Source organism: Diadema antillarum, unplaced genomic scaffold (assembly GCF_040938485.1).
Source record: "Diadema antillarum isolate AM-2024a unplaced genomic scaffold, OU_Dant_1.0 scf00000226, whole genome shotgun sequence".
Lineage (NCBI taxonomy): Eukaryota > Metazoa > Echinodermata > Echinoidea > Diadematoida > Diadematidae > Diadema > Diadema antillarum.
The window spans coordinates 397,415-424,024 of NW_027271115.1; the positions used below are offsets into that span (position 1 = coordinate 397,415).

At 38.4% G+C, this 26,610-nt stretch overlaps 1 protein-coding gene across 1 annotated transcript; it reads left to right on the forward strand.

Annotated features, from left to right (window-relative positions):
- Positions 1 to 4,313: 4,313 nt before the first annotated feature.
- On the forward strand, positions 4,314 to 20,295 carry LOC139724731 (ubiquitin-conjugating enzyme E2 D4-like). The gene is made up of 6 exons (XM_071635853.1): positions 4,314 to 4,425; positions 12,453 to 12,516; positions 14,981 to 15,012; positions 16,806 to 16,883; positions 18,592 to 18,697; positions 19,499 to 20,295. The coding sequence occupies exons 1-6, from the start codon at positions 4,402 to 4,404 to the stop codon at positions 19,636 to 19,638; spliced, it is 444 nt and encodes a 147-aa protein (XP_071491954.1). The 5' UTR covers positions 4,314 to 4,401; the 3' UTR covers positions 19,639 to 20,295.
- The last annotated feature ends 6,315 nt before the right edge of the window (positions 20,296 to 26,610 follow it).

Genomic DNA, 26,610 nt, shown 5'->3' on the forward strand with positions numbered 1-26,610 from the left:
TAGCTAATTGCATAATAGACACTTTTTTTTTCGTTCTCCCGAAGTTAATGTCATATATCTTAAGTTTTATATCTACACCAGGTTGTACTGTTTGCTTACTCTAGAATTAGTAATCTCTCTGATTTAAAATTGTCTGGTTTAAAACTGTTCATATATTGTATATGATTATCAGTCATTACGTTCCAAACGACAATTATGTTTTGTGTCATGTTATAAGTGAAAGTGGCACTAAATGTTAATGTCAATTCATGTTAAAGTCAATGTGGAAATGGAAAGAATATCGAGGATTCCGTGATTGAAGTGAGTGTAGCTGTGGGATATAATGATATCTGCAGATTCTTTAGGAGTTTTTGTTATATAACAGATAGCACCTTCTAACCACGCTGTGGTTCTCAAGTCCGCTGTCGCTGATATTCATACTGTGACGTTTTCATGCAAATGCTGTAAGGCGTATAAGATTAAAGGTATTAGCCCACTTGTAAACCTGCAGCAATTGGTCTCATAGTTAGCATGGAGTTTGGGTATGATTGCAGTAACACCTGTGCAAAATTTCGTTCCAATTAGTCCATTACTTTCATAAAAATAAATGAAAATGCACCGTATGCATGCGTATAACGCTCGCTAGCTCCGGTCCACGTACGTACTACATGCATGCGATACATGTGTAAGTTACATGTACGTAGCTAGCCCGCGCTCGTAATTCGATTTTGGGTCGGGTTGACCCGGTTTGAAAATTGATTTTAAAACGATGATTTTCTCTCTTTTATCGAATGGTATAGACAAAGAGCAACAGGTGAGGTATGTTACTGTTATAACTTGTACTTGAAGTCATATTGGACCTATTTTATGCAGTTTTGATTTTCGTGGGTTTGCAAATGTGGGCTAATACCTTTAAGCGTCCCATATACCTTGTTTTGCTATAGGCCCTATGTCATGATTAAAATTGTGTAAAAAGTTATTTTACACAAAGTACAATGTATATTTGTATAGCGCACCCCAGCCAGTATCCATAACATACACTGTACTGAGACTGTATACACATTTTAACAGTTGTAGACGAATATTCACTGCCAGTCATTATTATCAATATGGTAACATTGCCACTCACTGAGGAAGGTGGGAAGATTTCACCCATGCAGTGGCGAATCTCGTGTGAAGTATTATCACCTCTTTGCATTCAGCCTATGTAAAAATGAACGCACGCATCGCATTGGAGGATGAATCACAAAATAATGCAATGGTTCATGGCCTGTGATTGTGACGTCATACCAAGTCATTTCTTTTTTTCTCGGTGAAGTTCCGGGTTCTTCCCTCCGTGCGGCGTGAGCCTTATGGGATAGCTGTGTATGAGTCCCCGTCACGTAATGCCATTGTAATGCCATAAAGCACACTTCTTACCATTATGAAGCAGAATATCATCTATAACGTTGATACGTTGATATATCGACAACAACGTTGAATATACTGATGGCATAAACGTTTTTCTTTTTTTCCGAATTAATACGATTACGTATTTCGCTTCTTCTACTGCACCCCTCCTGTTTGATATATTCGATGGCAATAATGGAATACAAAAGTCTCAATTACGAATTTCAGAGATACAGTTAAACCATCCGTTACATAATTATCTCCGTTGGCTTGCAAGCAAATTTTCGCTGTATCTCTTCATTATCAAAGTCGAATAAAAAAGGAGAAATTAATTTCTTCCTTAGCATCAAAATATTCGAAATTTGCACAGATTCAACATTGGTTCAAGGAGGAATTATGGGGTACATTACAGGGGCCGGGGTGGAGGTGGGGAGGGTATACATCATTGACCCTGACCCCTCACCTGACCCCTCCCCCCCCCCCCCCCCGGCCAGCTGTATAATAGGTAATGTGAAAGAAACTATAAAATGCTATTTATAGACTTTATCCGTTTGAATGTGCATTAGATTTATGTCTGTTTACCATATGGAACAGCTAAAAAAATATAAATACACACTGTAAATAAATAAAAATACTATGAGATTAGAAGATGAAAAGCATGTAGGACTGGCTTCTTTTCGTTTTCTTATATTGTTCCGTTTGCACTTGGAGTATTTCAGTTATTTTAGCTATTTCAGTTTGATCTTGTTTCTGTATTTTCCATTCATTAATCCATGAATTTCTTCCATCTCCAACAAAAAGATATAAGTATTTTACAGAAATCAAATACATCACAATGCATGATAAAAGATAAATTTACAGAATATTGTGAGTATACGGTTCATTAATCCATTAATTTCTTCTATCTCCAACAGAAAGATATAAATATTTTACAGAAATTGAATGCATCAAAATGCATAATAAAAGATAACTTTACAGAATATTGTGAGTATACGGAAATGCTGGAAATGGTACAAAACTTACTGCAACCGTGTACAGTCCATTGTAGAAAATGTACATAATAAATTCACAGTACGTGTAATATAAATCACGATAATCTTTAAAGCGTTTGAACAGATGCACTAAGTGAAATCAAAGAAATCATAACAGCAATCCACCTATTTCCAATTCGAGAGAAAAGAGAAAAATAGCAGGAGTCCAACTGTCATTTTAAACAAGCAGGAGTCATAAAAACAGACAAAAGAAACATAATCATGTCAGATATTGGCTATTTGTCATTGAAAGTTGTATTGTATAATACTTAGGCCTACACACTGATGATTAATCTGCGACTGAAACTTGCGTTCGCACTAACTTATAACCAATTTGCAATAGAAACTTTTATTGTACTAACTTATAATCAATTCACCAAAATAGATCGTCGGGTCCCACAAACACAAGATTATTATTGTTACTTCCGAGATTCTATTTCATGTCGCTATATAGCTGGTAATGGTCACCACGTAATGGACCGGATACCGTCACCGCAAGATTGGGTCGAGATGTGTGAAAGAATACAGAGCGACAATACATGCCATTTTACACTACCTTCTTTGAGATGTTATTTTGACTGATGATATTCGACTCTCGACTATCTAAATACACTTGTAGTGACCCGCACATTTTTATGTCTTCTCAAGTATGATAGATTCGGAGCGCTTGGCGAGACCGAAAAGGTAGGGATCCTTTCGGGAAAATTCATTAGCTCTCCTTGGCAGCAACCCATCATAATATTGGCGGACGAAACGAGGAGTTGGTAACCTAAAAAAAAAGTATTTATGATAGAATCAGTATTAGAATAAATTGGTAAATCTTAATTCTGCTTTTGACAGCACATTTGACTTTTGTCGGAAGTATCTTATATTTCAAATATAAAAATTGTAACTTAAAAACATTGAAAATGTTTGTATCTCCTCGGTGTAGGCCCCTAGCTGCCGTCTTTTTTTAGAACAGTGCGGGATGTCGATGTTTTATTGTCAGCCAAATAGCGACGAATATCATTCTGATATATAATAATTCTATCTCAGCTTGGTAAAGAAAACAAAGGACTGAATACAGTTGTACCACCAACGCAAACACGGCAAAAACGAAACACACATCAAACAAGTTTTTCACATTTGAATAGACAAAGTAAACTAACAATCTCGTATAGAAGATACACGTATTACGATAGATTCGAAAAGTGCCATTTCATTCCTTTTGGGTTATCTAAAAATAGTATCCTCGACCTGATGCAGTTGAAGCGAGCCCTTTTAGCCCTTACGGAATATGTTTATAAAAAGTGTCTTATGAATTTATTGATTATGCTTTCCGAGACCTCCCTGAATAAAAAAAAAAAAAAAAAAAAAAAAAAAAATGTGTTAAACGTCAATCCTTGCAATGATCTCAGTGCCATGGAATTATACCGGTATTGACGGAATTGATGCAGCATCAGTGTACTTATAATGTTTGTGTATGCGACACCGATCAGGGAGGTGGGAAGAGATTGAGGGGGGCAGTTCCACTAAGATGTGATGATGTCATCGCGCGACCTAATTAACGATATTTATCAATAGCGCCATCTACGATTAAGTTTCCTTGGTGTCAAATCGTACATTACACTTGCTTGATAGTGTAGTCACGGTATCTCTACCCTCCTGTGTAATAAAAATGAGAGACTATTGTTACGTAGAGCTGCTGCACCTACACATTCACGGAGTAGCCGTACCAGATGTGTGGAATGGATGGCTGTGAAGTGCGCACGCTCGGGATTTACGTACGTGTAAACGTGTACTGAACGGTGCTATACGTAGGCGCGTTCGTCAATGCAATGCTTACGAGCGCGGTTTTCCCCACTGGTTGTATGCGTTGTGCGTGTGTCTATGAGAGATTGATGTGCACGCTTTATACATGAAGTAAGTGTTTCACGAAGATACGATTGTTACTGGCTCTACGCCCAGAAAGTGTGAGGAAAATCCACATTTCCAACTCCTTACAAACACAAATCTCACAAATATGGCGTTAAAAAGAATAGCAAAGGTAAGAAAATTTTAATTTCACTACCATATGCCTCTATTGTTGATTTGAAAGTGACTTTTCCCCCCATATTTTGGGGCATAACGTGGTCTTGTTCCGTGGGGAAGTGGACGACGGTGTGTGTTGCGCAGTAGACCATAAGCCATGCAATGCAATGGTAGGGTAGGTGGCACTGCACAGCACAGTTTACAGACTGGCTGCTATGTTGGGTGCTATTGTGAAAATCACAAGATGTACGGTGTATTAAAATTGCCATAGCCTACTCGTGCTGTGCGCTGAGGGTAATGACGACAGAGTGGGAGATACTAGATAGTCGTCAGGGAAGCTCCTAAAAAGCACAGATAATGCAAAGATAAAATAACGTGAAGTGATTGTAACAGTCAATAATTGTAGGTCTAACATATTCTTATCTGAGGATCTGATAAGACCAACTCAAACTGCAGATGGGGCCCATCATGGCCATGTTATGCAGAGAGAGACGTGCTGTGTCATTCCAATTCCATTCATTTTGAACTATAATTCTGTGTGAATGAAGAGAGTAGACATTTGTGACTACAGTTGAACCTCTCATATCCGGACAAGTCGGGACCGGGGCTCATCCGGATATGGGATTTGGCCGGATACGGGAGACTCAATGCTTTATACATGTACATATACATACACAAGTTTTAGCCCATTGTAGTACCACATGTAGTAATGTGTATACTGCAACCTTTTCATTGTTACATTTGGGGATGTTTGGGGATGTTCAAATGTCTGAGGGTAAGCAATTTGGAAGGAAATTTGATGTAATGTATGTTAATCATGTTGGAAGTAATATGTAATTCATGTGTGTTTGTGTAGGAGTTCTCAAGGAGTTGGGAATCCCCCTTTCCTCCCGTAATTATAAAAAAAAAAAAAATCACGGCGAGATTGCGTCCGTATAATAGAGAGATCCAGATAAAGGGAGGCCGGATAATAGAGGTTCAACTGTATTTGAAATTTCTATGGTCTTGCAGAACATGCCTAAAATTACTGTCACTGACTTGTATATAAACTACACCGAGATTGCGCTACGTTTAAAGAAAAAAGAATATCAGTTCATATGAGTTAACGTTGACAAAAAAGGAAACAAGATCCTACTTTTTCTTATAAACTTTACTCAGTACAGATCTGTTCATGATCATAATGATGACATAAATTGTATCCCGGGGTACCAAATAGAAATCAGCCATTTTGTTGAATTATTTATTTTGTATTTAAAGGTTTTACTTATACCCTGGGTTGCCAAAAAGTGGAAATTACTTTGGTGCTGGACCTAGCGCGCGCTAGCCACTGCACTGCACTGCAGTGCACCTTGAAGCACATGCTATTGCTAGCACAGCGTACCATGCATGCATAGTAATTGTAGTATCGAACATGCAGTAGCATGGGAATGACTAGTCTATGGACGCTCACACAGTGCATGCATTTCTCTGCGGCTGTCCTCGAGTGGACGTGCGGTGGCGCTACACAAGTCAAGGTGGTACCCCGGGGTACTGTGGTACCCCGGGGTAACGTGTGATGCATCATATTACACTACACACAGCCACAGGGAGTGTAGTTCATTGTAACGATGTACAAGTTTGTGGATTAGCCATTGTTGATGTTGATGTTGGAGTGGATATGGATAAATGTCACACAGGCGTAAATGTACCGTTGTATTATTTGATAGGACTGATGTCCAATGGAGCTTTGAACGATGCTATTCATGATCAGAAATCCCACACAGTCGGTTAGAATCCACATCGTCTGCATGATCAATGTGCAGACTCAACTGAATATTGTGAAGGATATTATGAGGCTGCAATGTACAATGTACAAAGTGTATGAATACTCTGGTTATGGGGGGGGGGGGGGGAAGCTGCACCGAAAGTCAACATTATACTAAACAGTAAATTGGATAAAATCATGATATGAGGCAAACCACTGTCTTTTTCATGTAGTGATTTATTTTATTGAGGTAATCTTATAGCAAATCCATCCATATATAAAATTTATAGTGTTATAAGCTCATCAGTCAAAAAAGCTGTGAAACAAACAAAAAAAAAGAATAGTGTTCAACTTCTCATTTATAGAGGTAATAAAGTGTTCTGTTTTTGTATTTCAAATTAAAGGAGGAAATAGGTAATCAAAAGTAGGTTTTATATTTTGATATTCTTGAGATACAGTGAATTGTGCGCACAAAATATTAGATTCAATACATACAGTGTAAGCAGGTGCTTCGCAAGTTTTATCACATCCAAAGAGCCTTTCAAACATCGAGAGGATAATATTAATTTTTCTTGAACTTTTCTTATGTGAAAAGCCACTCGGTCGTGATTTTGGTTGGCCCTTTTAGATTTGGGGGATACTACAAGTGAAATTTCCCTTTGAGTCTACATGTTACCCATCTGCCAATATTAAATGTTTGTAATGTGGTCAAGGTTTCACTCTGGGCCAACTCAGCTGTCCCTCTGAAGACCAGCCAATATTTTATTTTCTGATATTCTTCCTTGACCTGCGTTATAGGCAAGTTGCTACATACTGTAAAAGTGGAAATTTTCGTGGTGTTGAAATTCTCGCGCATTTCGCTCAACCAGCCAAGCTAGCGCAAAAATAAAAGCATGTAAATATTTTTGCGTGCCATTTGTTCCAGTACTTGATGTCTTGATTCCGTGGAATTAAAAGCATGTGAAACTCTTCTTACATGGCCAAGCGCGAAAAATTAGTTGCGCAAAAATATCAACTTTTACAGTAAGTCCTTGCCGGATCGCCTGGGGCAAGTGCAAATCAAAGTTGGGCAAGTGTTTTGGAACAATGAGAAAAAATGCTTGCCCAAAATGGGCAAGCAAAACGTTCTGAAGCCCCATTTTTTTTTTTTACTTTCCCCCTTCAAGTCCACAAAGTCAATCATACAGATGTCCAAAGATGACTGTTTAGTGATAGAACGCACTTTAATTTCATTTCAGCAACTTTCCAACATTTACATGAAGAAGCCCCAATGCAATGCATTACCAACACTTGATCGAACTAAGTTTGTCACTCCAATGTGTTAAAGTGTATGAATCAACGTATGCTGCTTATTCAAATGAGTGTGTTATATCAAGCCCTTTACTTACAAGCGATTTGTACATCATTTTCTGATATTTTTGGACTTTTTAGGGGGCACGTAAAATTCATTTTGAGGAAAGTGTTTTGCAACAATATGAAAATCTGCTTGCCCGACCAGACAAGTGGTAAATAAAAAAGTTATGTACAGCTGTACATGTACACATGTAGCACTCTGCTACAAGAAGTAAGAACTTCTCTTTTATTGTCTATAAATCTTGGTTGTACTGTGCCCAAATGATACCCATGATAATACTCAAATTCCTACAACATTTGGTCAGTAAATAAATAGATGTTATCCTCTCAAAATAAAGATCTTCTTTCCTAGAGTCAATTTATTTGCAATGCAACCAACAACTGTTTTTCGTGGAAAACTCGAGAACACAGAATAGGGGAAGTTGTCTATTTTGCTACAGATGCTGTATTCAAGGGCATGAAAGTTGCACACGCATTAATCGGATGTCATAGAAGTTGAAGTATCAGATGCCAACTTTTTCAGGGCCGCATTATGAAGGCTTCTCTGATAGCCTTTCACATTTAATGATCGAAAAGGGGGAAAAGTGTAACTGAGTGTAAGGACTAAATTTGATTGCTTCTGATCAAGTGATTCAATCCACACATTGTTTGGGCAGAAGCAGTTACCAATAGCAACGAATCAGTGCCAATGAAAGCATAATTAAGACTAAGAAGAAAAATGACACAAGTACACCTGTATGAATCATGCAATATGGTTCCCTGGAGGCATAGCAAAGTGGTGAACCATCTTGGATTACAGATGTATGTTTGACTTTTGCATAGATGTACATGTAGTAAGAAAGAAAATGAAAGTAGGATCTACAGCATGTCTCCTATCCCAGTGATTGTAGAAGAACATGTTTGCTATACCGTACACTGTAGTTTGAGGGGATTCGTGTAGATTCAAATTAATGATTGTCAATTGCGTCAAGTTGTTTTTCTATTGCAACTGATTGACAAATTGCCCACATCCATGTAAATAAACACAAATTATTCAGTGTTTTACCTGTACTAGCAGTAACCATCATTAAAAAAAGTAACAAATCATGTGCATGCACTTTCGTGGTGTATATGCCCATTATGCCATGATTTTTTATCATGGCTCTTACTGAAACACTGGCGAATCAGTGTTTATTTACAAATGTACATCAATGTATGGCAATTTGTTGATCAGTGGCAATCATGTAGATTGCTGTCTTTTTTTTAAAATGATGTAATGGATGGCATGGTCCCAGCAAACACAGGGAAGATGATAGTGACTGAGTTGGCCTTTTTCATTCTTAATACTTTCCAGGCTGTTCCATTCTGAGTGTCACTGCTTTTGGTTAAGATCATGGTTCTCTGCTGGAACATTTTTTTCAGCAATTTATCCAGAATATCACAAATGTATGGAGATTCCAAAACTCCCTCCCTCAGGGTGGTCCACAACTTGAAATTTTAGCATGTTGCAAGCTTAGAATCTGAGAATATTGCAGAAATTGAATATGCGCGGAGCGCACACGATGAGTACATAGTACGCAATATTTTGCTGCTTATCTCTCTTTGTGCTGCTTACATTTAATGTTCTCTCTCATGTTTTGCACACAAATATCTAAAGTACCTGGTAGTTTGATGTTTCTTATGTTTTGCACATGTTTTGCACATGTTTTGAATACTTTTACTTTGAGCTTGTGCAAATTCTTGAGGATGTTGCATAGCATGTTGCTGGCTTTTTAGGATGTTGCACAAGAATTTTGGCATGTTGCAGCGACATGCTAAAACCCCTTGTGGACCACCCTGCTCCCTCCCCCCCCCCCCCCCCACACATGTAAATGTAGGTAACCAAGCTCAAAGAGCTATGGAAGGGTACACTTATAATGATCATAGTAGACTTATACGCACAGTGTACAACATACTGTGGCATGCAGTATTCCATGAAATCAATGGATCTACTTCAACTCTATTAGGTACATTTCATTGGCTCAAGCTACAGCTTGGCGATTTAATGGCATATCATGTACATTATGTAGTGTTCAATGGGGTTTTAACCCACTGAAGACTAGTCCCCAGTATACGCGGGTAGGTGTCTATGGGGAAATGCATGTTATAGCAAAACCAGTCCATCCTCGACGGGATAGCGAAACCCAACAAAGCAATGATCAAGTGGCAGGAATATTAGGGGGAAAATTCGGCGTAGCATTTATGTTTGCTTTCACAGTTACATAATGTGTGTGTGTGTGTTTGTGTGTGTGTGTGTGTGTGTGTGTGTGTGTCTGTGTCTGTGTCTGTGTCTGTGTCTGTGTCTGTGTCTGTGTCTGTGTCTGTGTCTGTGTCTGTGTGTGAGTGTCTGTGAGTCTGTGTTTCTGTGTGTGATATCTTTCCATGTCCATACAGGTAATTGTGAAGTACCATTGTACTGTGATTAAATGTGCCTGATGTCTTATACCAAGCCCATCATGGGCATATAATGTCAGAGCTCTGGACCTAAAGTGAAAACAAAAACTATTACAAGCTGATCATTACCTCTGCCAAGGAAGGAGGCTGTGTTTTCATTGACTTTATTTTGTTTGTTAATTTGATTGTTTATTTGTTTGTCTGTGCGCAAAATAACTCAAAAAAAATTGTGACAGATTTGGATGAAACTCTGTAGGAAAGGCTGCCGATGACACAAGGAACAGATGATTAAGTTTTGGTAGTGATCAGGGCATTTTTATGGATTTTATGAAGGATTTTCGATATTTTGGCAGGTAGGGTTAATGAACTTTGGAGTTCAAGTTGCACAATTTTTTTTTTCCCTATGGAAGAATAAGATCAATGGTGGAAATGAGCTGCTTGGCAGAGGTCTGCACTCTTAGAGTGCTTCTCTAGTTGTAGAAGCAGAAGTCTTGTATCTTTTATACTTTAAAAAAAAAAGTTGTGAATACTTAGCATTAAAAAGTCAATTATGTGTGTGTTCTTAAAGTTGAATGCATGTGGAATTGGCAATGACTCCCTTATGACTGAGTACTATTTGTTTCAGTCATATTTTTAGTTCACCTTAAAGGGACGGTACTGTAATGGTTGAGGTGGGGATTCATGTTTTGAACATTCCTAAGTGAGATAATGAGAAACCTCTCATCAAATATGAAAGAGCATGTAATTTTAAGAAGGATTCAACATTTACATTGTATTTGATGAAAATTGGTTTTGAAATGGCTGATATATCCAAAAAAAGTGATAATAATAAAAGGAGACAGGCCACGCCTTTTATTAGGATCTCTTTGTTTCACCTTGTTTTTGGATATCTCAGCCATTTCAAAACTGATTTTCATCAAATAAACTTTTTATACCCCTTAGAATTGCATGCTCTTTGACATCTTATAGAGTGGTTTCTGAATATCTCGCAAAACGTTAAAAGCTAAATCCTCACCTCAACCAGAACTGTACACACCCTTTAAAGGGCAAGTTCACCTTAGAATACATGTGGAGTAAGATAATGCAGCAATATTAGTAGAAAGCATCAGTGAAAGTTTGAGGAAAATCAGACAACTTGTTTAAAAGTTATGAATTTTTGAAGTTTCAGTGCCACTATTTGCTGGATGACAGGACTACTGCAACAGCTTGTGATATCATATGCGTAGAACAATACAAAGGAAATATTTATAAGGAAATTTCAACATATTTTTACTTTTCTTGCATAGTAAAAGACTTGACTTGCCCCTTTCAGAAGGCAGGGGGAAGAATGTTATCCTTAACATATATGTCAGTAGCAAGTCGAGGAAATGTGTACTTTTTTCAAAAATATGAAATTTTGTGGAATTCTCTTTATATTTCTGTATATTGTGCTATGCATGCGACATCATAAAACTGAAGTACATGTAGTCTTCTCACCCACCAGTGCCTGCTCAGAGACTTTGAAAGTTTGTAACTTTTGAACATATTGTCAGATTTTCGTCAAACTTTCACTGCCGTGTTCTACTTATGTTGCTGCATTCACTCAATCCATCTAATGTATAGTTTCCCGTTGAGGACGAGTCCTGAGTATACTCGGGCAAGTGTCTATGGGAAACGCGTGTTGTAGCAAAATCAAACTGTTCTCAATGGGTTAAAGGGATTGTATAGTTAAACTATACAATCATGGTTGAGATGGAGATTCAGCCTTTAAGTTTTTGTGAGGTAATTATAAAACCACCTACAAAATATGAAAGGGCATACAATTCGAAGAGGAATTCAAAGTTTATCTGATGATAATCAGTTTTGAATGGCTGAGATATCCAAAAGGAAAGTAAAAAAAAAAAACCACAAAAACTTGATAAAAGGTGGGTCCCACCTTTTATTATGATTGCTTTGTTTTGGATATCTCAGCCATTTAAAACCAATATTTATCAAATAAGCGTTGAATTCCCCTTACATTTATCCGCTCTTTCATATGTAATAAGTTTCTCATTACCTAAAAAAAAAAAAAAAAATCTTCAAAAAACTTAGAAAGCTGAAGTCTCATCCCATCTGAAACTATACCATCCCTTTAAGGTGAACTTGTCCTTTAAATAGCATGACTGTGTTTAATGCTTGTTTAAGGTCCTCTGGAGATTGAAAATTGTTCTTAATGTATTTTGCCCCATTTTAATGTCACGCTGAGTGATGAGCAAGAGGAGTTCTTTCTTACAGTGCATGTTGTTAAAGTATAGTAAATTTTGGATATTACCCACTTGTGCTCCAACTCCTGTAGTCTTGTTTTACAGGTATAGTGGTTCACCTGGGGAAGTGTGAATACCAATATGTTTAATATGTCCTTATGTGTTTCTCTGAAAGAACAACAACACATAAAGACACTGATCACAAAAATTAAATTTGCTGGAATTGTAAGTGAAATGTGTATGTACAATGTATGTGTATGCTGATGATTGTATGTCTTTTCATCTTTCTTTCTTTTTTTCTGCCTCTAACAGGAATACAAAGACTTAAAAAATGATCCCCCACAAAACTGTTCAGCAGGTCCAGTTGGTGATGACAGTGAGTATTTGCAAAGCTATGTGAAAGCCCAGTGCTTTATAGAGCATTTCCCATTTGTTTGGTATTGTATGATGTGTGTGTCATGTCTATGATGTGGAGTACTTTCTATTCAGCACAGGTTTCATTGTGCAAGACGTAATAAGTTAATCAGCATTTACATAAAGTATAACCTGCACTGTCAAAAACAATAAATGTGATGGTGTGTCAGTTTACACAATAGTAAGCAGGGGTACAAATCATGTTATAATCATGTTATAAGTACCATAATATCTGTATAGCTATTGTGTAGGTTTAATTCTACAGTGTATGCTTGTCGTTTTATTGGTAATGTTACTAATGTGCACTACATTAGGTAGCTATTCCATGTACTCCTTTCTTTTGTTGTCTGCACAAAGTGGGGGCTTCAATTGTAGTTGAAGAATGACAAAAGTGTGCTGTCATTTCTACCCCCACCCCCTTCCCCCCTTGGAATGTCAATAGCCAGGTTTTGAGGTTTAGTGTTTGGGAATGACATTGTACATAATGTGGTTTTGTGTAGGTGGGGAAAAGTCAAAGCAAAGCTATTAGAGCAGTTTAGGTCTGTCTGAAAACTTTTGTGAGTCAGAAACTGAATGATGAGTTTGTCTCCTCAAATGTCACTTTCTGTTAGACTATCAAGCAAACTTTTGTGTCCGGTTCAAGAGTGCAGAGACTTTTCTCCAGAAGTAGAGAGAAGTGTGAATTTTCCGACAATCAAATGTTCTCAACTCCCTCAAAGTTTGTGCACTCCAGTGAAATTTCCAGAGACTTGCTGCTTTTGTCGTTATGGTCCTAAAGTATATGTTCATATAGACTTGGGTCCACCACCACCACAAAATGTTACTTACACCGGGTGACTTCAAGTTTGGTGCTAATGCTGGTGTTAGTGTATTTGCGGCTGGAGCACCAGCAATAATCCCGAACTTGAAATCAGTGGATGTTAGCAGGTTGACCTCAAAAGTATGATACATATCTATACTGTTAGTTTCGATAGCTGGTGTTGAATGGCGTCAGCTGAACCTAGGACCACTATTCTTGTTGGCAATTTAAGTGTCCTCCTCCCCCCCCCCCCCCATTGGCTCACACCAGTCCATAGGGATTATCAAATGTGCCATATCAAGTTCAGTGTAAGTATTAGCATTGCTACGTGTATATCATATGAGAGACCCAAATGGATGCGCATTGTCCCCATTGACATCAAGTACGTGCATAGTCTGTTAATGCAGTGGTCGCCTGTGGAACTTCCATGAACACTTTAGACATTGCCACATAAATCTGAGCCTGGGAGCAATTTTAGAGGAGGGATGAAATTTGTGCCATTTTGAAATGTCTTCCCCATTGACCAAAAACTAAGCAGTCATGACCACATATTTTCATATTTAACTCGAAACGAGCACCATCACGTTTTTTCGTCATGCAATTCCCTTGGGACTTCACAGTGATCTGAAACACCAGTGTAGGGGATCAATTATTTTGATCGGTGTTGCTTGTGTTAGTCTGACCATCGATGTTGGAGCTCAATTTGATTCATTTATTCGGGAGATAAAACCTGCGGCAGCACTAGCGCCGAACTTGAAATCATTCAATGTACATAAACTGGTCGCTGATGGCACCAACAAGGTCAATTATATTGAGCACTATATTCTTTTTTTTTTCCTTCTTTCTTTAATCGAGAGAATTATCCATTATAAACAAAACAGCATAATGGACAGGGATGCACTTTGACCTAAGCTAGTGGAAATTGTGACTCATAAAGGAAGGCATGTGCGGAAGTTAAGTGTAGCTTGCTGCAAGGTATATTAGGTCTCCATGTGACGGCTTTAGTTTCCACTCTTCTTTTGAATAATATGGTAACATGTATTTGGAAACCTTGACTGATAATGCTTGTGTGTGGTTGTGCATTGAAGATGAAAGGGAATTACTCGTATTCATTTCATATGTAGCAGCTATTGTGACCAGCAGGACTTTTACAACCAAATGTGTTTCTTTGAAAGGGAGGGTAGGAATTTTGCTGTCGCGATTGAACATTAAACATAATTCATCTTCTTTTCTATAGCTAGTAAAAGCATGTGTTTTCAATTTATTCGGCTAAAACTTGAAAAGGTAAACATCTCCATCAAATGCATGGAAGACTTCATGTCGGAAATGAATTTTCAGTCAGTATTATGCATTTATGATATATACCCATTAATCAGATACCATACCAGTTGGTGAGCTTTTAGATTTTCAATTGAGTGATTTGACTCTCTGTAAGCATTGACTGTATTGCTCTCGAGGCAGCTGGGTTATGTGTGATGTGATGGTGTAATAAAGCAAGGAGCTCCATCAAATCCCACTTAGAAGTGGATTCTAAATATACCAGGCATTCTCCAGCTGTCTGCCATACTCTTGTGTTTTTCACACTTAAACCTTTCCATCTTGTTTTTTGTTTCTTTTTCTTTTGCAGTGTACCATTGGCAAGCAACAATAATGGGTCCAGTAAGTATCAAACTTTAAAAAAAAAGAAAAAGAAAAAGAAAAATGTTTGATTGAAAATTACAAGGAAATGTTCCACATGTGAGCACATTGTGTTCTAGAATACCAGTATGCTTTGGCTAGATGCCATAGGGTGATAGATAGTGTGTGATGTAGTAAAGGTAGACTATTTTGTATGGCATGACAGACAGAGATTAGGCCCATGAACAGCCGCAGCATGTGTAATATTGTCAACAAAGCGGTGATTTTGCAGATGCTTGTCATGGTCTACAGCAGTGATGATGAGTGTATGCTGTGTCACTGACATTCCGATTTTCATGATAGACAATGTCAACCCCCGCCCCCATAGACTCCTCTCCAGACTCTCAGTCAAACTTTGCATAAGCCTCTCTCAAAGGGGCTTTTGAGATCTGGGGTTGTGATTACTATTCGTGACTGGGAGAAAGCCTAACCCTCACATAACTCCTACAGAAAGCTAACTCTGCATATGGTTTTGCATTTGTGTCTTTTAGCCAATACTTCAAATGTCTGTTTAAAGTTAAGTTTATATAAATAACTCACATTTCGCTTTGATGATACAAACAGTGCAATTCACAAGAAACAAGCGGACATGTAGAAACATTTGCAAACTTATACAAATAATATTTTGACCATTGACAAGCACTCAACTAAATTAGTATGATATTTTATATTAGGAAAAGAAACATGCATGATTTTTCAATGGCATAATATCAGGAATTTATTTGATCAGATAAGAAAGAAGAATGTGCCAAGTGAAAAAGAATCTACTAAAAACACAGCTTGTTTCAATAATCAGTAGATTTCCTGGGGAGAATAGTCTTGTTAGAATTGGGTGCCCCCACAATCTTTTTTTTTTTTTTTTTTTTTCTAAATCTTTGTCACAATCAATTCTAGCCAAACAAATGTGAGGCTAAGCCTTGGGCCAAATCTTGCCACAGTAGCACACACTTTTCATAAGGTAGTACATTCATGTGGGCAATCTATGTAGCATGCACTCATGCACAATGGGCATGCTAAACTCTGTAGCCCTGACACTGGAGTATTGTTATGCTAGTACACAACAGGTGAGGAAGTGGCTTGAATGAGCCAGTATACTAGCCTCTTGTCTTTCCTTTGATGCATTTGTTGAGCTGGAAAGCAAGAACTTTCAGTTATTCCCACAAGATCAATTGACATTGATGATGAATAAATTGTATATGGATCAATTGATAGTGAATGAATAAATTAATGAGTAAAAAATACATACATGTTGTATACATACATTAGGGCCCGACGTTAGCAAGGGCCTAGGGCCACTTCAAATTGATGTTGGACCACCAAATTCCCCAAAGGCTATCTCTTGGTTGCCCGATGTTACGTTTCAATTTAATTCTAGCCTCTACATTTCTTCGGACCACTAAAAATTCAGATCTAAAAATTTCAGTAGCCCAAACTGGCAACCAAAGAAAAAAGTTAGTGTCCTGTCGACCTCTGCACTACATAGAAACATGTACACACATGTTGTACATGCATACATAATGACTCGAGGAATTCATGAATAGATTCGCATAGATATCTATGTAATTGTTCTTAGGGCCCAAGAAGATTAAGTTTCAGTTTTGCAAATGGCATACTGTAAACTGTAAGGGATATCAGTATGAGGTTCCAAGTCAGAGTCAAATTTATTTTGAAGCTCATATGAATGTTATATGATATTCCTAGAGCACTTGTTAATATGTTTGTCTGTTTTCGGAATTGTAAGCTAATCTTTATTTTAATTCTGTTTTCCTCCACAGAGAGACAGTCCATACCAAAATGGTGTATTTTTCCTCACAATCCACTTTCCAACAGACTACCCATTCAAACCACCCAAGGTGAGCGATTGTCAGTGAAATTTGTTTGACGCACTGTAAAGTGTGATGTAGCCAGACATTTTGATTGTCCACATCCTCGATGGTAATGGCTGTCATGGCATATGAGAAGAGTATAGTCCATGGAAAGATGAGTCGGAGTAGATACAGTGGACTCCCATTATAACAAAGTCCTCGGGACCGGAAATTTTCTTTTGTTATAACTGAACAAATAAACAATAAAGAACAAGGAGCGGATAATTTTATGGCCTGAATTTTTACTTCGTTATAACTGTGTTCGTTATAACAGGAGTGTACTGTACGTTAGAAGAGTAATGACCTCTTCAAAGCTGCTAGTAATCATCAAAATTGTAATGCCACGGGTCCGTAGGGTCTTCTGAATATGACTAAAATTCTGCTGTCATATTCTACGTCTGTATGGGTTTCCCCTCATTGGCTGGGAAGTGATTCTGTCATAAATTGCTTGATAAACCCTCTAGCACCTAAACAACCTGCTGCTGGCTGCCTTTCTCGAAAATTCATGTTTGAGGTTGCGGGCATGTAGAAACACATTTTTTTTCATGCTTCATATCATCCATGGATGGTTACTGTATACGCCATATATTTCATGAGTCTAAATTTTCGCGAATCGGGACTTCCCGACAATTTCGCGAGTGGTTAAATTCGCGATTGTGAAGTCATGTACTGAATGGAGAAATGTATACGCATACGTCACATTCATATTGGCATTAGAGTCAATATTATCGCATCTTTTTAATTTCGCTAATAGCAGCTGACTTGCGAAATTCGCGAAAATAAAAACCTCGCGAAATATTCGGCGTATACAGTACATGGTATTCTGCATTCAGTCTCTAACATTAGTTTGCAGTTTGCTGCATCCTATCTAAGTGTGAAGAAGTTGGCTTAAAGTGTACCAATACCCTTGAAATCAACTTTGTGTACAGCCAGAATACACACACACACACACACTCACAAAAACCCAGCCATAATTCACCTGTAATAGCCCCTGAAAGTATACATAATTTCGATAAATCAGATCATATCTCTATAACAATTTGGCACTTGTGCTCCACGCATTTAAGTTCTGCTCGGTAAGTGCCGGTAATGATGTGTGCGCGTTCTAGCTGCGTACATTTTTATGAATAATATCAAGATTCCATGTCGATTGGATAGCTGATCGTGCACACGCAGTGCGTATCACTATCAGTCAAGACGTATTTGGAAAAAAATTTTGATAGCACTATCGTTAGATTGAAAGAATCGGGTGATCGACTAGTCTACTTCAAGTCATTTTTGTTTTTGTATAAGGTACTCTTTTAAAATTTACATTTAAACCACAATGAATAAAAATCAGAGTGACAAGCAATTCTTATATTTTACAGAGGGCATGTCTCAAGTATATTCTACAATGTAGCAAACATAATACCCTGGGTATTGGTACGCTTTGAGTGCTGAAGGGTAAAGCGAATATTCCAGAGCTGTGGATTATTTATCGTGCAAGTTTACAAGGCTTACCTGGACAAGTAAGCGTTACTGCATGTATCTCATGTATATTCTTCAGTTGACGTTGTGCCCTTGTGCCAGCAGTAGTCTTCCATTGACAGTGACCATTTAGTCTGCCCTGCATCGTTGTTTTTGCTTCCTTTGTCTCGTGGCCTCTCCTCAACATTTTTTTTTTTTGGTATTCTTCTCATTATTCTCCCCCAAACAGGTAGCTTTCACAACCAAGATCTACCATCCAAACATCAACAGCAATGGCAGCATCTGTCTAGATATCCTGAGATCGCAGTGGTCACCAGCACTCACAATTGCAAAAGGTAAAAAGATAAAAGGAGAAAACAACCCACACCAACAAACGGGTAATCTAGCGAGCAGGAATATAAAGTCGCCCTCATGAGCCCTGCTCACACTATTTGGAACTGAAGAACCTTGTACAATATATGACAAGGTGTTATATTTGATGTGGATGAAGAGTTGAGTCAAAACTTTTGCTAAGAAGCAAACTTTTTTTTAAAAATTGTAAACACAAATATTTTAATGCTACTTTCTGGATGTCAACCCGCACCTACACATGATTTTAAACCCAAGATGACATTTTGGTATATACACCTTTTGCACACTGTTTTTTTCTTCCCTTTCATCCATTTGTCATTTAGCGTCATTAGAATTTGCATTGTTTAAGATGTTGAAACCATATCAAAGCGAAAATTGGCCATTTTGTTGCATGAGAGAAAATTTGCACGTTTGTGCCACAATAAGACTGCCACATGATTAGCTCGACACTTTAGTGTACAGCAACTGATACGTGCACGACTCCGCAGCCAGCTAGCTGCAGTGGTAATCCTGTAACACATAGTGCTGGTTTTGATTGTGATGATGGCAAACTTCACACAAAGTTAGGTAAATGGCCCTCCATTCATGCACTCTTTTTCTCGTGTTACTCCTGATAGCTTTACACATCGTCTGCTGACATAGCAGCTTTTTTGCTGTAACATCTCAATGTCTCTCCTGTGAGTATGAGATCGAACCCTTTTTTTTTTTCAGGCCCTTATATTGCTTGTTGCTGTTGTTGTTTTAACCGAGTATTTGTTCTACTATCTCGGCCCTCCTCTCTGCAGTACTTTTATCGATCTGCTCGCTGCTAAATGACCCGAACCCGGATGACCCCCTCGTTCCGGAGATCGCGACCGCATACAAGAAGGACCCGGAGAAGTACCGCCAAACGGCACTGGAATGGACCAAGAAGTTTGCGATGTGACCTTGCTGTGTGGGTAGTCATTGCCAAGGATTCAAATATGACACGCTAAAGTTATACCTATAATAGTTAAACTGTCGTATGATTTGCATCTCCGACGTGGACGTTATATCCCTTTGGTTTGTAATTTCCGTTTTGATGTAAACAGCTAAAAGAAAAAAACAACAAAACGAAAAAGAAAGAAAAAAAAATAATGTTTTGCCTCCTCCCCATCCCCCCGTGAACATTCTAGGTTAAGAAAATGAAAGTGGAGTTAAATAATAGAACGAAAAACACAATTGGAACTTATTTGCCTTGTCCCTCATTCAATGTTTGTGCTCCGTGAACAAGTTTTATGAATGTGTAGAACTTCACGATCGTACATATCATAAACCCCAGTTTTATTCCACGCATTGCCCCGATGTGTGTTGAGCTGGAGCATCACTGGTGGAAACCGGAGCGAGAAAGAGGAGCGATGTCTGCCGGAAGTCGGCACATCGTCATGGCAGGGATGCGGGGCTGTGCTAAAAGTCTCCTGCAGAATCTGTGCAGCTGATGAACCCATGATGGTGAAAAAAAAAAACCAACTAAAGCAAAACAAGCAAACACGGGGCCCCAGTTAATCTTTGCTCTCAACACCGGTATGTCCTGTTGGAGAATGTTGAAACAAAACAAAACAAACAAACAAATAGAAGGGAGAATGTGGATGGGGATAGCAAAACACCGAGTGTGTAAATGATGATAATCCTGTGCTATTTGATAGAGGTGTAGGGAGAGTGGAAAACTTCATGAATTATGAACTAGGTGTGTCGTTTACCATACACGGGAAACTGTAATCATAAGCCAGGAGTTTTTTTTTTTGGGGGGGGGGAATTGGGGAAGGGATGGGAAGGTAGGGTGGGCGGGATAGCTAGCCACACTCACTGTCACATGTTTGATACAAGCAAGGTCCTTCCAAGTGCCTTTGGGCAGTTGTAGTTGGGGTCATTTCAGGGACGTTTGCACTTCGGATCTGCTTGGGATGGCTCCGCATGCATTCAGGATTTCCGATTTGTGTCAACAGTAGTTTACTGTGGGATGTGGCCCCATCACTGCGCTTCGTTGATTAAAGTAGAAACTATGATCTCCTGCTCTTAGCGCAACTAAGCCAGCATCGTCGGTTGGTACCGAGTGGTGCAGGCAACATTATTTTAACAAAAGAGTTAACCATGTTGAAGCGTGTCCAATCTAATTGCAAATTTGCTCAAGTTAGCGTCTGATGGTGTGTCAGTCTCTTCTGTGTGTATGTTATTCCTGCATCCCATGTATGGTTTCTTCTATGAGGCAAAATTGCGGAGATGGGATTTTATAGACAAAAACTAAAACCCCAAAGCGTTCTGTTGCACATAATTTGAATTGAGCAATTCTCACATTCTGCTGCTGTGTCTATAATTCTGTTGTATCACAAGTTCCAGTTGATGCTACTTTGAAGTGTGTACAGAAGGGGACGGTCAGTCTGTGTAATATTCTGTGTGTATCAAGTAGATCAAAGAACCAGTCTGAACCCGAATGGCTTGACCCCTACTTTCTTTTCTTTCCTTTTTTTTCAAGCGCTAACATTGCCCCTGATGTTAGAACTTTTCATTGGCTTTCACCAGGTATCATCAGAACAGATGTAGATGACGTAGAATGTGTTCCAAATGCAGTCAGTATGGCTAAGTTGAAGGTAGATAGTGTGTGTAATTTAAAATGATGTGATGTGAATGTGACATGTCCTAGAACCCAGTTCAAGAAAGTGGAAGATGTACATCAATTTCTCCAGCTCATGAAGGTCGAGCAAATGAGCACACGGGGTACTCTGTGTGGGAAAGAGTGTCAAGAATCGAGCACATGAGGTGTAGATGTGGAAGATTGCCGTTGAGGGGGGAAAAGGGATAAGAGTGATGTTGAATGGATTTAAGTTTAAAGTTATGTGCCATCTGCAGGCAATTTATTGTTGTGTAAGTGGAAGTACTTTCTTTGGGAATGTAATGTTGCAAAACAGAGCTGAGATAACGACTATGAAGGAGCTGCCAAGTCTTAGCTCCTAGGCTGTTTGCAAGGAGTAGACCCCCTAAACAAAAAATGTTTAGACAGAAATCTTCCCTTTATGGAAATTTGTAGAGCTTGAATGATTAAAGATTGATTGTAACGTCTTTGTTCCTCTTGTTTCATGATACATTGGACCTTCTTTTTGAAATTACAACAGTAATAAAGAGGATAAAAGTGAGTCCTTGCAGATGCGTGTAATGTGGTCTGCTATCCAATAGTGTATGTTAATGTTGTCGTGTCAACATCAGCAAGGGAGTTAGCTTTAGTCCTTACCACGGATCCCAAGGCAGACCGCTAGACTACAATGGCAGTATACTCTCTTTTCTTATCATTTGAATTGTCATTTGAAGTGCTTGGTTCATATCTACGTATATGTTAGCAGGTCCTTCATCTCGTCGGTTATACTCCTGTGTGATATGTGTAAGAAACTTGATTTCATATGCCATGTTTGTAGAAGTGTTATTTACCACTAAAATCATATGAGAAAATGTCTCCCTGTTTTTTTTCCCCTTTCTGCTGTCTTTTCTGAGAGAGAAAGAGACCATATAATGTGTCTTATCTCCCTTTTGGTAGGAAAGCAATATTCAAGCATACATATTCCCAGCCAATTCTTGCTTTGCAAAGAAAATATTTGGCCAAGTTTATTTTTTGTTTCCCCTTAAAAAGTTGTCAGTCGGGCACCATCATGTCTTGCATTGGAGTGCCACGCGGAAGTAAAACCTGAACACAGTTCGAGTGCTGAACTGCTGGAAAATTGTATTTGTGGTCCTTTATCACATGCCCCCTATGAACTAACAAATACCAATATGTTTAGTGTGCTTGATGTCAAATATATGTAATTCTATGCATTCCATAACTAATGTCCTGGATCACTTCTTTATGCATATACTGCAACGACAATCAACTCCCAAGATTTCATTTGTGTTTTATTTTTTTCTTCTCATTGTTGATTTGGGTCCATTTGCAGTTATTATGCCATCATTATCTCACATTAAGCACAACACATTGGTATCACCCAAAACTAGTAACATTGGCCCCGTAGAAATGATACTTGAGGTGAAATATGAATCTAGTTTCAGTGTGCTTTCATGGAATAATTACTAGGGTTGCAAGAAGGTTGATTCTCTAAATGGATCCAAGTTGGGTTTCCTGTGGTATTTGGTCACTTGGTTAAAGTATAATTGACAAGAATATGCATACATTGATGAAAACCAGTGGACATGTCTTTTTCTTTTTATTTTGCAGGTTGGGGGGGGGGGGGCTGGATGTTCCTTTTGTGGCACTTGTTCAAATGGGGTTACTTTCAGCAAAGGCAAAATGCACTGAATGGTGTTTTGTTGTCACTGTGTATGTATGCAAAGAATATTGTAACTTTTGTAGGTCAAACTTGTATTATATAGCTCCTTTTCTGTATCCATACAAAAAAAAAGAAGCACAATGATGGTCTAATAATTTGATCTTCTCAAATTATGTTTGCATGCTGAATGGAGGTGGAAGAGAAAAATTATACAAATTAAAATCGCAGGATTGTTGAAATGGATAAAAAGAATGTGTAGATCTGAGACAAAGTTCAATACCCAGCGAGTCAATGAAAACAACACGTATGCTAGTCTCAGCATGTAGGAGGTTGTGTATGTAATCATCTCCCTTTCCGTCATATGTATTTCCCATGATCTCGGGGCATAGTTTCAGTTGTGCTCTGCGATATCCGATGTATCCAAGAGTATCGGTTCCGCTATACTGTGACACAATGTACCTTTCTGTGACTGGATAAACATACAAGAGTATATTATTCAACTATCCCTGGTTTGCTTTCAGTAGTACATGTACCATGCTTGAGAACATCACGGCATGCCAAATACAGGGCCAATGCAAAAGCGTTGTTGCTTGTATCTGCACCATGTCTCTACAATCGCTGTCTGATATGTGTACTTCAGTATTACTGTACATTATCTTTGCTTCACATTATACACACACACACACACACACACACACACACTCACACATACACAAACATATAAATATATATACTTACACAGATGTTTGTCCCCCTCCCCCCTCAACTGTATATGTAGATTGTAATAAAGGAAATGCATTTGGTACCATTAATATCTCAAAATGCTGCATACGAGTCTGTTGTACATTCCTTGGCTGTCTGTGGTGTGTGGCAGGGCATAGACTTCTATCCTCTCATACATGCATTACTGAGAGCTGCACTTTCAGAGAGATGGAATATGCATTCCCCTGTATTGTAAATATGAAAGGCTGCTATGACACTTATTGAAAGCCGATTTGGCTGGCATCGCTATGATATACAGTACAGTGCACTCCCGTTATAACGAATACTCTTATAAAGAAGTAAAATTTCAGGCCGCAAAATTATCCGTTCTTTGTTGTTCTTTGTTCGCTGTGACAGTGGACTCCCATTATAACGAAGTCCTCGGGACTGGCAGTTTTCTTTCGTTATATTGAAATTTCGTTATAACCGAACAAATGAGCAATAGAAAATATAGAGCTGATAATGTTTGGACCTTAATTCTTACTTTGTTGTAACCGGAATCTTTTTACAATCGTGATCGTTATAACGGGAGTGTGCTGTACATCCGTACTGCCAATCAATGCTTTTTAGAGCAAATTCTTTGTGCAGTACACCTCTATCAAGCAACTTGTCCCTTTAACCCCAAATCAGCAAAAGCAAATCAAAACAAAATGGGACACGTGAACATCAATGAATAATGTACAGACATATGGACAGATTAGTCTGTATTTACAAAGGTACAGTGTAGTTTTAATCAAAACCATGATCTAAATTCAGTCCACGGACTAAAATGAGTGAAATATGTAGGCGTATCTGACACATGCAAGTATCAATGCGCGGCCATCATCTGATGTCTGTTGGCATATGCAATCTGACGTGCATGTCCGCAGAAAAAATTTGCTTAACCCTAAAAAGACTGGGGGGGGGGGCCTAAAAGGCCCCCCCTCGACATTTCGCGCGATTACTCTGCAACACGCAATGCTCTTGCCGCGATGCTCTATGACTTTTTTCTTTCGAGTTTCCCGCACATTTTGACACCAAATTTGTGACGCCCGGAGGTACGGTTCTGAAGTTACATAACTTTTTGTACATGCATGTGAGGCCGAAAATGGCTCAAAAATGTGATTTTGTGTACAAAGTCAATGCAAATTGAGTTTTTTCACATGGTTCATATAAATATGCTTATTTTTACTCTCAATGGCTAAAATTAATTTATTTTAGGAGTATTATGCTTCAAAAAGTGTCTGCCACAAATTTTGTAAAAAAAACAACAAAAACAAAAGGTCGAAAAAACAAAGAAATACATAAGAAATTCATAAAACAATAAAATAAATAAATTAATTTTGATACCAAATTTTTTTTCAAGTACATTTGCTAAGAATGCCATAAAGAATAATTAGACCAAAAATGAGCACTTTTGGAGCTTTATTTACTGATTTAGGTCAAAGAGTCTGATTTCTCGCATAAATTAGCATAATTAATCAAAATAAAATAAAAGAATACTATTTTGGAAAATTTAAATATACGATCTTGTAGATTACATCGCACACTACCATTGTACAAATTTCCGCGGCGATCGCGCGATCCACGGCCGAGATCTTAAGGGGGGGCCCTTTAGGCCCCCCCCAGTCTTTCGAGCTACCAAAATAGCCCAGTCTATTTAGGGTTAAACCAAGGAGGTTTTATACATGGAGTTCCAACTGGCTGTAATTATTCAAACAGTTGTCAGATTTCTATTGATGTACAAAAGAATTCCACAGGTACACTTGTGCCTTTGATGATCGATGTTCGACGTCGCCGTCTTCACAGTAATCTGAAGATTCATTTTGAACGTTATCATAATGTTGGCCATATTTTGCTTATTTATTTATTAAATGAAATGAAATTTCACTTAATGATAAAGCATGTAAAACAAAAGTCAATTCCGTCCAGAAATTTGCGCAAAAGTGTAAATCAGAGCTGTATCATGTGAAAATGTTTAAAATTGTACCATCCGGGAAAGCTGGTTTTATCACTTTTCCGCTTAATTTCCACAAATGAAACTAATATGGAATAATCTTCAAGTATAATTCTTTATTGATAGATATATCAGATTAGTGCCTGGGTATGCTCAGTCGAGTAATTTTCATCTTTATTTCAGCATTTTTTGCTCAATTTCTATTGGCGCATCCTCGTTTCTGTACCACCTACCTTTTATAAGAAGGGAGAGCGAAAAGTAATCACCATCACAAAGACATATCTTCCCTTGAAAGTGGCTGGTGATTACGCAATGAGACACAAGTCAGTTGTCTTCGTATCTGCGCGGCAGATCCTGTTTTATCACATGCTTCAAATATTTCTTAGTGGCGGCATCAAACATGGGATCAAAGGAATAACACTGTTGTTACTCCATCTCTAGAACCTCCTTGCTTAAACCGTGTACTGAATTTAATCCATCTTCGTGAATACAAGCAATAGAATTACAGAGAGAGAGAGGGAGAGAAATACGAAATTCGCTACTGGTAAATATATATTCCACACACAAGGAATAAGCAATACATACAAAAGACCACTCCTTGCTCTGCAACCGTGCTGCAGTCAGTTGGTGCTTTTATTCTCTGCTTCTAAATTTCACTACCAAACAAGCGAAATAACTGGATGCACAACATGTAGAAGGAATAAATAGTACCACATGATTCCCTTGGCCAGCTGGTGCACAGACTGATAGCCAGTTTCATTTGGTTGGTGTGATTTTTTTTTCCAAGAAAAGGTAGAAAACCCTAATGGAAAGAACTGAGCCCCCCAGCATGGAAGGGGCTACCAGTAATCTGACCGCAGAGAGAACTCTAGGGACAAGAGTTGCATTTGATTCCACCCCCCCCCCCCCCTTTCCAACACACAAACACCCA